This window comes from Sus scrofa, chromosome 1 (genome assembly GCF_054392235.1).
Source record: "Sus scrofa isolate SSC_HxYL_T2T_F1_AM1 chromosome 1, Sscrofa_HxYL_maternal_Yorkshire_Landrace_v2.0, whole genome shotgun sequence".
In the NCBI taxonomy this organism is placed as follows: Eukaryota; Metazoa; Chordata; class Mammalia; order Artiodactyla; family Suidae; genus Sus; species Sus scrofa.
Genome location: NC_139383.1, coordinates 132,060,542 through 132,073,654, shown reverse-complemented (window position 1 = coordinate 132,073,654; position 13,113 = coordinate 132,060,542). Strand labels below are relative to the sequence as shown.

The following is a 13,113-nucleotide window of genomic DNA, read 5'->3' as shown; positions in this document are numbered from 1 at the left end:
ATCCTTGGCTGCTAGTGGCTTACCCTGAAAATGGGAGCAGCTCCTTCAACTTCATTCCCCTTTCTTAATCTTGAATGTTTTCAGAGTTTGGGCTGCCCTCTCCTTCTTGGGCTTGTTCTGGGTCCTTCCTCAATCATCGCCCCTTTGGCTGCTGGTTGCTTCTGTATTTCCCATTGAACTTGCTTCAGCCATCTATCATCTCTGTGCTTCAGAGGCGTAAGTGGGAAAGGGATGAATGGATGATATCGCTGGGTCTTTATGCATTATGGCCCCTCAACCTGCATCCTGGCCAGGCTCTAGGGACATGTGAGAACTCTGGAGGGAAATGGTTGCAGGGGCAGCTAGGGAGGCTGGATTCTCAGCAAGGGGCTCCCAGAATGAGTAAAAATGGTGGTCTAGGCACAGGGACACTCTTGCCTTCAGGGGACCACTGATAAACAATGAACCGAAGATCAGAGGTCTTTCCCTCATTTAGGTGCACAAAACAAGTCCCTTGATTCATTATGTGATCCTGAGATTGGGGGACAAATAATGACCAAAATTGAAAGTATTGCCAAACAAGCAAGAGAGGGCTTGGTGTTGGATTTCTTATAATTTTAAAACTGTAATTTTTTTGTCTTTTTCTAGGGCCACACCCACGGCATATGGAGGTTCCCAGGCTAAGGGTCTAATAAGAGCTGTAGCCTCCGGCCTACACCAGAGCCACAGCAACACAGGATCTGAGCCGCATCTGTGACCTATACCACAGCTCATGGCAATGCCAGATCCTCAACCCACTGAGCAAGGCCAGGGATGGAACCCGCAACCTCATGGTTCCTAGTTGGATTCGTTAACCACTAAGCCACGACAGTAACTCCTAAAACTGTATATTTTAATGATATATCTTATACACCTGAGTTTATGGTTGCAAACTTCCTTATCATCATTATGCTATTAATAAATTTTCATATTATGCTCCCTACAAACGTTTCCAATCAAAAATCCATCCCTACTCTCTCACAAAACTCCTGCTTCAGATACAATCTTTGCATGTAAGGGCTATGTATGCAGCCTTGAGGCCTGCATCTGATCTTGATACTTCATTACAAATACAGCCAGACCTCTTCTAGATCCAAAGCTTGTATCTCTTAGGAGAGGGGAAGAGACCCCAGCTCTCACATGCCTGCTCTGCAGAGGGATCTGTGGATGGCCTTGCCCCATGAGCTGTGTCACACTGCTCATGACAGAACTGTCACTGGGAAACAGGGTTGGTTCAATCCAATCTATGTGATGACGTGGTGTTGGCTTTTAAGTATTATGAAAATGGAAGTGAGAAGAAAAGCCACATTAGGGAACTGACCCGAAGTTTAAGAAGATAAATGAAATGGGGCTGTCCATGCATACTCTACAGGTCCTGATCCAAGTAGACATGCTGTCACCCACAGGGACCTCCATAAACAAAAAGGTAAAACAAAAAGTCAAAGCCAATGAACTCCAGGTTCCTTGCTACTCTTCCTTGCTCTCTTTTTCCTTCTCGCTGCAGCTGCCAGCCTACGCCAAAGCCACAGCAACACAGGATCCAAGCTGCCTCTGTGACCTATATCACAGCTTGCAGCAGTGCCAGATTCTTACCCACTGATTGAGGTCAGGGATTGAACCCACATCCTCATGGATACTAGTCAGGTTCATAACTCACTGAACCACAATGGGAGCTCCCTCACTGCTTTTTTAAAGACAGTTTTCCTATTAGAAAAAAGTCTTTATTCTGATCTTTTTCAAAAAAAGACATACACTCAGCATTTCAACAAGGTAGACATCTTTGGCACAGTGCATTTAGTTTGGGGAGTGAGGAAAGGTGAAGCAAGATAGGGGTAGAAAATAAAATGTTGGAGACAGAAGCGGGAGTTCTTGTCTGGGCTCTGCCACTAAGTCTCTGTGCGGCTTGGGGCAAGTCACTTCACATCTCTGAGCTTCTTTCCTCAACTGCAAAATGAAAGTTTTGGACCTGGTGATCTCTAAAACTCTTTCTTCCAAGTAATGCTCTAATAGTTAGGGCAAAGACTGGCTGGATCAAGCGGTGTGTGAAGATTTAAAGAGAAGAGGGGAGTTCCAGTCGTGGTGCAGTGGTTAACGAATCCGACTAGGAACCATGAGGTCCCTGCCCTTGCTCAGTGGGTGAAGGTTGCTGTGGTGTAGGTTGCAGACGCGGCTCGGATCCCGCATTGCTGCGGCTCTGATGTAGGCCGGTGGCTACAGCTCTGATTAGACCCCTAGCCTGGGAACCTCCATGTGCCTCGGGAGCGGCCCAAGAAATAGCAAAAAATAAAATAAAATAAAATAAAATAAAGAGAAGAGGAACAACAGGTCAAATCTGCCAGGATTTTCCTTAGTTCTAGAAGAATCTACTTTTACGTCTATTTCAAGAAAGAAACAGGAAGGAAATATAATACCCTCAATGCCAAATTGTCAGTTTCCGCTGGAATTATTTCCCCCGCCCACCCATATTATGTCTCTTAACCACCAATAACTTAGGAAAAAGAGAAATTAGCAGAGGTAGAAAGCCACCTCCCCTGGCTGTGGGCACCTGTTCCATACCACCCATTCTGCCTTTATTTTGCATAAATCGTGGGTCAGCCTCTTCAAGGATTTCCCAGAGTTAGAAATCTTCCTCTTTCAATGTTAGAGTTACCAGACTGTCTATGTGCATGGCATGTCCTTTTGCTCATCACTTTTGTCCAGAGAGAACAGAGAACAGTTAACTCCTGCTGCTCTTACAGACCTCATATTGGATGCCAAGTCCCAGCATGGCCCAGCCGGCTAGACCATGTGAGCCACGGTCCCAGAGTGAGGCCACCATCATTCACCCTGGCCTACCCCCTGGACCTGCCCCCTGGACCTGCCCACCCTCTGCTCCTCCCTGGAATCCCACACTTGGATGCTGTTCCACATGACTCCTTTTACACCATCTCTCTAAAACTGTGACTTTCTGCATCCACGCCAGTATAACGTTTCTGTTTTACTGGGGAAGCCACCTCGGGGTTGGTAAGAGGGTGCTAAGGACAGCCCATCTCCTCTTTATAAAGACAGATGTTAAAAGTTATTTCCATGTTGCAGTGGCTGTGGTGTAGGCCAGTAGCTATAGCTCTGATTTGACCCCTAGCCTGGGAACCTCCGTGTGCCACAAGTGTGGCTCTAAAAAGCAAAAAAAAAAAAAAAAAAAAAAGGTATTTCCTTCAGGAAACCATCCTGAATCTGCTTTCTCTCTCTCTCTCTCTCTCTCTCTCTCTCTCTCCTGTTTTTCTTCTTCTTCTTTTTTTTTTTTTTTTTAACAGCTGCACATGCAGCATTTGGAAGTTCCCAGGCTAGGGGTCAAAAGCTGAGGCCTATGCCACAGCCACAGCAATGCCGGATCTGAACTGCGTCTGTGATCTGTGCCATGGCTTGTGGCAACAATGGAATTTTAACCCTCTCTGAGTGAGGCCAGAGATTTAACCTGCATCCTAATGGATACTAGTCAGGTTCTTAACCCACTGGGCCACGACAGGAACTCCCTGAGTCTGTTTTCTAACCAAAAGAGATTCTAAGACTCTTAGAATTTCAGGCTGGACTTTCAGGATCTTAGGCAGCATTTTGTTTGAACTTCTTGTTTTAAATATGAAAAAAATGAGGTGAGATGACTCACCCAGGTCACACAGCTGGTTAGCATTAGAATCATTACTTTAGCCCAGATCTCATAATTGCTAGGCCAGTGCTCACCTACAGAAAAGACCCTTTGGGAAAACAGAACATCGTAGTTCCATAGACCACATCTAGCATAGACAACAGACAATACTAGTCTAAAGGCTCAGTGTTAAGATACAACACTAGACAAGAGAAGACAGATGGTAAAAAATACACCGTGAGATTTACAAAGGAAGTCAAAAAAGATCATATTTGCACACAAAGGGGATGAGCCGAATACCCAAGAAAGTCTCTGTGGGCAAACATATTGCAAGACGTTCTTGGAGACTGTTCAAGTCCAATTACATCACTCAAAAAGTTAGGCAGTTCCCATTGTGGCTCAACAGGTAACGAATCCAACTAGTATCCATAAGGATGAAGGTTCGAGCCCTGGCCTTGCTCAGTGGGTTGAGGATCCGGCATTCCCATGAGATGTGGGGTAGGTGGCAGACACAGCTTGGATCTGCCATTGCAGTGACTGTGGCATAGGCTGGCAGCTGTAGCTCCAATTTGACCCCTGGCCTGGGAACCTCCATATGCCTCAGGTGTGGCCTTGAAAAAAAAAAAAAAAAAGATAAATTGAAGTCAGAACCTATGAATGGGGCCTTATTTGAAAATTGAGCCTTTGCAAATATAATCAAGTTAAGGATGAAGTCATAATGGATTACTGTGAGCTCATCCAGTGACTGGTGTCCCTGGACACACCAGAGAGAAAGCTCTGTGAGGATGGAGGCAGAAGCTGGAGGAATGTTTCCATAAGCCAAGGAATGCCAAGGATGGCTCTCAGCCACCAGAAACTAGAAGCAGCAATGAAGGATCGTCTCCTAGAGCCTTCAGAGAGATCTGGCCCTGCCCATAGCTTGATTTCAGACTTCCAACTTCCAGCATTTTGAGAGAATACATTACCTTTCTGTGTTTGTAAACTACTCAGCTTGTGCTCCTTGTTACAAGGGCCCTAGGACACTAATACATTTTGGGGAAAAGGAGGGGCTGGGTGGGGCTGAAGTGAGGAAACTGAAATCATGCAAAGGAGTGCCAGCAGGCAAGTTTTACAGGTTGGTTCCATAATAAAGCTCTCCTTCCTCTGCGCCATCCCATTCACGAATTTGCAGGACTGCCAGACTTGCTCAGAGGTAAGGGGAGAGGGTGGGAAGAAGGCAAGCACTGGGATAAGACAGTCCTGGCTTTCAAGCCTCAGTCAGCTCCTTAAGTTGCAAAGTAGAAGGTAGACTACAAACTCTTGGGGTCTCAGTGTCCTCACCTGGAAAAAACAACCTCTCTCCAAGGGTTGTTCTGAAAACTACCATGCTTACCTGTGGCAGTTCCGTCAGAGTTTCTTTGCCTCTGCTTCATTTAGTCTCTGACCTAAACTATAGGCAATCTGGGGACTGGGCGTGGGAAAGGAAACTAAACACCTCCCAGGTGGAGAAAGGAGCCTTAGTGCTTTTAAATGCCAGGATGGGGCTGCTGTACTTTATCTATGAAAGTTGTTAAGAGAGTAAATCCAAGAGTTCTTATCACAAGGAAAAACATTTTCTTTTCTTTTGTATCTATATGAGATGATGAATGTTCTTTAAATATACCGCATAATTGTTTCACAATTATGTAAGTCAAATCATTATGCATACACTTTACACTTATATAGTGCTGTTACGTCAGTTATAGCTCTATAAAACTGGAAGAAGAATAAAAAATGCTAGTGATGCAGCACCTTCAAGGCACAGAGACCAATTTTCTCATTTCAGAGATGAGACCACTGGTCATGCTGTATGTTTTCCACAGTCACCACCCATAGACTGCACTGGGTACCTAAGAGACCTCTTCATGAATGTTTATGGCTGGATGAAGTGATTTGGGAAGACTTCATAAAGAAATGAAACAATCTTATGGCAGGAACAAGTGGTCACCACTTGGCCACATTTAATAGATTTCACCTACCTCACTACTTTGTTCAGACTCAGTCTGGCTGTTCATTTCTTTATTTTATTTCACTTTATTTTGGCCAAACGCATGAAATGTGGAATTTCCCGGGTCAGGGATCAAACCTACACCACAGTTGTAACCAGAGCCACAGCAATGACGACACCAGATCCTTAACCCACTGAGCCACCAGAGAACTCCTGGCTGTCTCTTTCTAACTTGGAGTCTCTCAAAGAATGGTTTGCTAGCTCACCTTCCTTGAGAGAACTTCAGAGGGTTCAAGGTCTGAGCTTAAAAGAAAGTTACTCAAAATAGGTACTCAGGGTTAATGAAATATTCTCAGCTGTATAAGTGTTTTTTGTTTTTTGGTTTTGGTTTTGTTTTTGCTTTTTAGGGCCACGCCCAAGGCATATGGAGGTTCCCAGGCCAAGGTTCTAATCGGAGCCACAGCTGCCAGTCTGCCACAGCCACAGCCACAGCAACACCAGATCTGAGCTGACTCTGTGACATATACCACAGCTCATGGCAACGCCGGATCCTTAACCCACTGAGTGAGGCCGAGGATTGAACCCTCAACCTCATGGTTCCTAGTCAGATTTGTTTCTACTGCACCACAAGGGAACTCCTCAGCTGTATAATTGATTTTGCATCCTAAGACCAAAAGAAGAATCACTTTTAGAAGGGTAGTTAACCCAAAGTCAACTCTAACTTAAGAGCAGCTGGCAAATACAGTCCCTCTTGTAAAGTTAAAAGATGAAAGAAAACAAAATAAAAAGTAGCTCTAACTGGGCCATTTTTACCCAGGAGGAATACAGTACCCTCCATCTCTACCCAAGTGACTGCCTTTCTTGCTTTCTCTGCTTTATTAATCACTAGCACTTAGTACCTGTGACATATTATATGTATTTGTTTATTCAATCAGGGCTCATCTCTACTCACTGGAATGTTAGTTCCATGAGAGCTCAGGCCTGGTCTGTTTCAATTCACTGACACATCCCCAAGGCCCGGAACAGTTTCTGTCACATAACTGCTTCCCAATACATGTTTGGTGAATAGTTGAGTGAATGAATAAACAAATAAACATGGGCAAGGAGAGAAGCAGTCACATCATATGGATAAGAAAGTAGAATATGTGACTGTATTTTGCCTACAAGACGTGCCCCTATGTCCGTTAGCCATCAAAAATGTATCACCTCACATCTGTTAGAATGGCTGTTTTCAAAAAGGAAACAAATAACAAGTGAACAAATGTTGGTGAGGATGTGGAGAAAAGGGAACCCTCATACACTATTGTGGGAATATAAATTGGTACATCTACAGTGAAAAACAGCAAGGAGATGCCTCAAAAATTTAAAATTAGAACTACGGGAGTTCCCTGGTGGCTCAGTAGGTTAAGGATCCAGTATTGACACTGCTGTAGCTCTGGTTACAAGCTGTAGCCTGGGTTGGATCAATGGCCCGGGAACTTCTGCATGCCACAGGTGCAGCCAAATAAATAAATAGATAAAAATAGAACTACCATAAGATCTATACCATCAATACCACTTCTGGATATCTATTCAAAGAATTCAAAACACTAATTCAAAACGATGTTAACTGCAGCATTATTTACAATAGCCAAGATATAGAAACAACGGAAGTGCCCATCAATGGTTGAATGGATAAAGATATGGTATATGTATACAATGGAATATTACTCAGACATAAAAAGAATGAAATCTTGCCATTTGCAACAACATGGATGGACCTTAAAAGTATTACGCTAAGTAAAATAAGTCAGACAAAGACAAATATCATATGATTTCACTTATATGTGGACTATAAAAAACAAATAAGAATAAACAAACAAACCAAAACAAAACACACCCAAACAGAGTAATGTTAACCAGAAGGAAAAGGAGGTGCAGATGAGAGAGAAGTGAGTAAAGGGGGTCAACAGCATGGTGATAGATGGAAATTAAACTTTTGATGGTGAGCAAGCTGTAGTGTGTATAGAAGTTGAAATACAATGTGGTACACATGAAATTTATATAATGTTATAAATTTATAACATTGTTATAACACTAATGTTACCTCAATAAAATAAACTTTTTGAAAAGAATGTCTCTCACTTTTCTGCTCTGATCCCATCATCACCAAGCAACCTCTGATTTAAATTTTTCTATGTGCATTTTCCTACAGATAGGATCCCAATTTTGGTTTAACTTGCTACAATATTTTTCACTGTAAATTAATAGGTTGGCATTTCATTATTTAAGATGAGTTCACATTACATCTAAAAGAATTCTGGGGGGGCAGAATCTTGGCCAGGATGAAGCCTTGTGGTGAAAAGAGCAAAGAATGGCACACAGGGGACTTGGGTTCCAGAACTAACTCTCCTTGTGACTCACTTGTGTGGTCTTTAAAAAATCACTTCTCTGAGCTTCACTTTCTCCAGAGATGCACTGAATGTGTTACCTTCTGAGTCCCTTCCATCTTTTGAATTTAAGGCTCTATAAAGTAAAGTAAAGCTTTTCCATGGATTATGATTTCCTAAAAGAGGTGTTAACTGGTATTTCATGTCACTGTCTACTGGCAACAAAGTGTGGGTCATGAGTCAGTACTCTTCCTGGGGTCAGTTGCCATCACCAGGGAAAGACAGATGGTGTCCTCATTAAAAATCTAAAGTACCAGTGGAGACACTCCCTGGGGAAAATGAGGATCACACAGCAACAACTTCATATTTAAAATTGTACAGGTGTGTGGGGAGGTGGCAGAAGGTACAAGAATGAAGGAAGGTCGAGTCAGAGGGTAGACAATGTCTAAGTGGTGGGAAGCCAGGTGCAGAGTATGGGTTTGGAGAGTCACATATTTCCATGAGAACCTGACAGACGCTTAAGCTTGATAATGGGAAGTAACCATGAACTTTCAGTAGATACATGAAACTATTTCCATTATGAGATGTATCACTGTCAAGGAAGACAAGAGCTGAATGTCCCATAAATTTATCTTCCCTGGGGGTTTCTGTTATCAATTCACAAGGCTGCCCCAAGCCTGCTAGCCCTGTAACCCTCCCAGTGTTCTTTATTTGGCCTTCTTAGAGATCTTAATTTTCTGTTTGTGGTACAGTTATTGGACTATCTCTCTTCAGATCAGAGTCCTTACCTGAGTGCTAGTCCTACACGACTGCTACCTACAAATTGGTACCACTTAGATATCATCACTTTAAACATAATATGTCAAAAGCAAGCTTAGCATGACCCCCTCCCCCACTCACTGTTTCTATCACTGACATCATTAATCCCATTCCGAGGCTTAAGTTTAAAATTATTTTTCACTCCTCACAACTCTTTATCAATAATCATCCACAACCTCCATAAACAACAATAACACACTCAGCAATCTACCCACTGCACACTGGTGTTCACCATTCTGCTATTTGTATTATGATCTGAAATGATCTGCTCAGTCACCCACAACTGTTGCGGCTTCTCACAGTCTCTGACATTCATCTCCTTTCTCTCATCTTCCCTTTCGTCCATGTTCCTATACCCCCATGCCTAAACTGGCAAAGTATCTTTCTTATCAGCCTCCCAATCTCTAATTTTTTTCCCTCTTCACTCTGTCTTGAATCAATTCACAGAATGATCTTTTTGAAACCATTTTCATCAAGTCCTAGTTGGCCTATGAAGATTCCTGTTTCCCAGTGTCCACAACCTCCCCCTTCAGCATGAAGAGCTTTGGTCACCTGCTTCCCCCTCCCCAAGCTGCCTAAGATCTGTATTTGTCTGTGCACCAACAAAGTGCCAGCCAAGCCCTCCATTGCCCACTACCCTCTAGAATTCCCCATCTTGTTCTATTAACCCAGCATGATGCTCCCCGGCAGCCACCACAGTGACACCCGCCTTTTGGACTTTGCTCATATTCTTGCCCTGCCAGGAATCTCCCCCTTTCTGCCAATAAAGGTCTGATAGCTCTTTTAAGATGCACCTTCTCCTGGGAGTTTCTCCTGTGAATGAATCCCAGGCCACAACAATCCTTCTCTGAATTCCCTCGGCATTCTCACACCAGCTAGCTATTGCGAAGTATTGTTTTCTTATCATTATTCCACATGCATTTCTTGGTCCTCCCCCACTGAAATGTGAGTTCTAGAAGGGCAGAGGCCAAATCTTCTATTCTTCTTTCACCCAGACCTGGCGTGGGCAAGGGCAGATGCAAGGCCAGTAAGGACCTTGATGTTGCACATAGCTCATGAACAAGGCCCAAATGCCACAAAGTAGGCAATAAAGGCCAAAAAAAAAAAAAAAGAAAGAAAGAAAGAAAGAAATGTGCACCAAAGACCTAAGACTAGCTCTGAGCACAAGCCATGTTTTGAGAAGAGATTGTTAAATGCTGAAATAGATTTTTTAAAATAATCCAAGTCTCTTAGACATCATGTATTCCTTTAGCACAAAAATCTCTACTGAAACACAATGGCCAGTATAATTTCCTGGGTCTCAATCACTAATCAGATTTGAAATTGTTAACTCAAATTGTTGCTCAACCCAGTGTAGACATCTCGGCTATCTCTATCAGAAGTTGCCCCTACCCCTGGCGACTACTACAAGTTAGCACCAATTCAGGCCCTTGAACCACACAGGCCAGATACTCCTAGGGAAACCTACAAACCCAGCTTCCCTCCTCCCCTCTGTCCAATTACACAATGTCTTATCCAAACCTAGAACTCAGGTGATGTGCAGCCCTTGCAGAAAGCAGAGAAGACACCCCTTGCAAAAGGAGTGCAGACAGGAAAATGGACTTACCCTCACATAGTAGTTCATGCCAGTCCCCAACAGGTGCTGCAGAAAGTTCCTGTCCTGCCTGTTCCTGGGGGTTGGTGCCCCAGGGTGGGGAAGGGGACAGGCATCAGGAGTTAAAGAGGTGGCCCTGTGTCCCACCGAGTCCCGCTGAGGCGGAGGTGCTGCTGGCCCGGCCCTGTTTAGACTGGTTTCAGGGGAACCTGGGCTGCTGGGGGCCAAGTCCTGGCTTTCCTGGAGCTTCAGCCGAGGTACCTCTTTGGTACCCAAGCAAAAGTTTTTCAGACTCAGCAAGGTGGCTGGGTTGGCCAGCTTTACGCTGGCCATGCGAGGGATCAAGGTGCACAGTGGGGTGGGGCTCTCCTGAGACGCCAAGGTGGCATCTTCAGTCGGCAGGTGAGGTGCCAGGGTGGGGTAAGGAGGCTGCGGCGAGCCCTTGTTCCCGGCCGAACCTCCGGGGCTGCCTTCGTCCAAGGACGTGATGGACTCATTCCGAAAACGGCTGTACTTGGCCCTGTGCAGCATCCCGGGGTGCCCAAAGAATCCTACGTACAGCACGAGTCCTGCCAGGCTGTCCTGACCGCGTTCTCGCATAGCCTTGGCAGTGCTGAAACAGGATACTGTTGCATAAACTGCCTCGTCGTCTGCCAGATAAACGGAACGGAAAGCAAATGCCTCAACGCCCCATGCAACTTGAGGCAGCCACCTCTCCAACTCTGTTCTCGCCCTCGCCGGTCTGAGGGTGACAGCCCAGGGGAAAAAGCCTTCCCCGCCGATTCCAGTGCCTCCCTGGCCCAGAGGCAGCACCCGGTGTCCTCGCCTTGGATTCCTTACTGGGAAAGCCTGGACTCAGCCTCGCGGCGGCAGCGGAAATCACTCACAGCCAACTCTCAGGCAAGGAGCCGGGCCGGGCAGCGGCCAGCGGGTCCCGCCGCATCGCTGGCGGTGTGGGAGCCTAGCAGAAATATTTAGCGCCCCCCACCCCCAGCCTCCCCTTCGGCATACAGGAACTTTCAAACCTGCTCCCTCCGGTTCCCACAGGGCGGGGCAAAGTCTGGCCTATTAACCCTTTATTTGTTCCAGGGATTGCTCACTTAAGAAAAAAAAAAAGGCAAAAAAGAAAATGTATGTAGGAGCCAAAGCCCTGCTGCCTGAGTTCGTTTCTTCTGATGGCTTCCCTTTCTTGAAAGATCTTGCCTTGCATCCCGTCTGGGCCACAAGCCAGGAGTACTAGTGACAGGCGTTGCTTGGCATTATTTCATGGACTTGCCATCCCTCCGTGATCCTCAGATCCCCTCCCAGCCTGCCCACCCTGGCTCCCCGCTTCCCTCCCTCCCTCTTGCACTCCTCTCAGAGCTTCTTTCAGAAGCCTATCTGCAACAGAAGGCTGAAATGTGCAGGATGATATGCAGTGTTGAAATTTTTATGAATGAACTTTGCTGAATGAATTTCTCTCTGTGTGTGCAAGCTAATAAATCTGTGAATGAAGCTGAGAATAGCTGTAATTGACGGATGGTCTCAGGGGTGCTTGGTTTTTAACCAATCAGGCAGCAGCGTGATGACTCATGCACCATAAATATACGAAACTAGTAGCCAGGAGAAATAAAACTGGAGGGAGAAAAGGGAGAGATTTTATTTTGTGATATGTGATGAAGGGGTTAAAGGGAAAGGCAATTTCTATTATAAATCATCAGTAAGCTGGGCAGCAGCAGGTTAAAAGGTCCATTTTCTTTTTTGTTGCAATGGCCGGGAAACCCAAGCAGAAGAGCTAAAAATTAGATCCATTGTTCCACGGATATTAGGACATATGGTACACAACTCCTGTGGGAAGACATGATGCATTTTTCTTAGAAACATGGTTCTTTTTTTATTGATTGCTGGTTCCATCTCCCGTCTGGTGCAACTTCCTGTACCTATCAAATGCATTCTGAAGACATGATGACAAGTGCAAGAGGCTTAGCACGCAGGAAGCCAGGAAGGGAGTCGAGAAAGGGAAATGCAGGTTCTTTTAGGAATAGAGAAGAGGAAACTGCTGAAGCACTGGGAGGATGTGGAAATCACATGTCAGCAGAGACAAGAGAATCTTGGCTGAAGGTGACATTTCTCAGTAGGCCACAGCCCTTGCATCTGAAATTTTTCATTAATTAAATAATTATAACAAACTGGCAGCCACAGGAATGAGAGATGTCATGGGCACTGTCTTTCCACCCACAAGGCTGCAGTAGGCACTTGTGTATTTACGACTTTGGTGGCCTGAGCTCCCTTGGGATCCAGACACAGGTTCTGAATTAAATGGTTACTTGTAACCAGCCCAAAAGGCATCCTGGCTGGCTTCCTGCTCCCCCACTGAAGTTCTGCACCCTTTCACATCCTGTCTGCCAAACCTGTTAGGATGGTTTTTCCATGGGAAGGCCTTTTCACATCTTCATAAATCTTCCCTTCAGTGCTCACTGACCTCCTCTCTCTGCCCTCACACCTCCTCCTGGCAGAACTGAAGGGAGTGGCTGAGCCAGTTGGACTTCACTGGGGCTGAGAAGACAGGCTCTGGGCAAGATTTTCTTTCCTCCTCCTCCTCTTTGTAGCTCCAGTGGCACAAACAGTTATCATACAGTACTTATAAGATTTCTTTCCTTCCCACCTCTCCCCTTCCCTCCCAAGGTCCCCTCCTTGCTATCACAGATCCCATGCTATGCTGCCTTGAGAAAGTTACTGTACCTCT

The 13,113-nt window shown here is 45.1% G+C and overlaps 1 protein-coding gene across 3 annotated transcripts in view; it reads right to left on the bottom strand.

Moving 5' to 3' along the window:
• Nucleotides 1-12,878, bottom strand: part of SHC4 (SHC adaptor protein 4) — a 146,613-nt gene extending 133,735 nt beyond the window's left edge. For 2 of the 3 annotated variants that reach the window (XM_013993029.3, XM_084970697.1), the window contains exon 1: nucleotides 10,401-11,707. In XM_013993029.3, the coding sequence (XP_013848483.1) occupies nucleotides 10,401-10,988 (588 nt within the window). In that variant the 5' untranslated portion in view covers nucleotides 10,989-11,707. Of the gene's footprint in view, nucleotides 1-10,400 lie in introns of all 3 variants that reach the window. The other variant, XM_003121520.5, reaches the window with a different exon arrangement.
• Nucleotides 12,879-13,113: the final 235 nt, after the last annotated feature.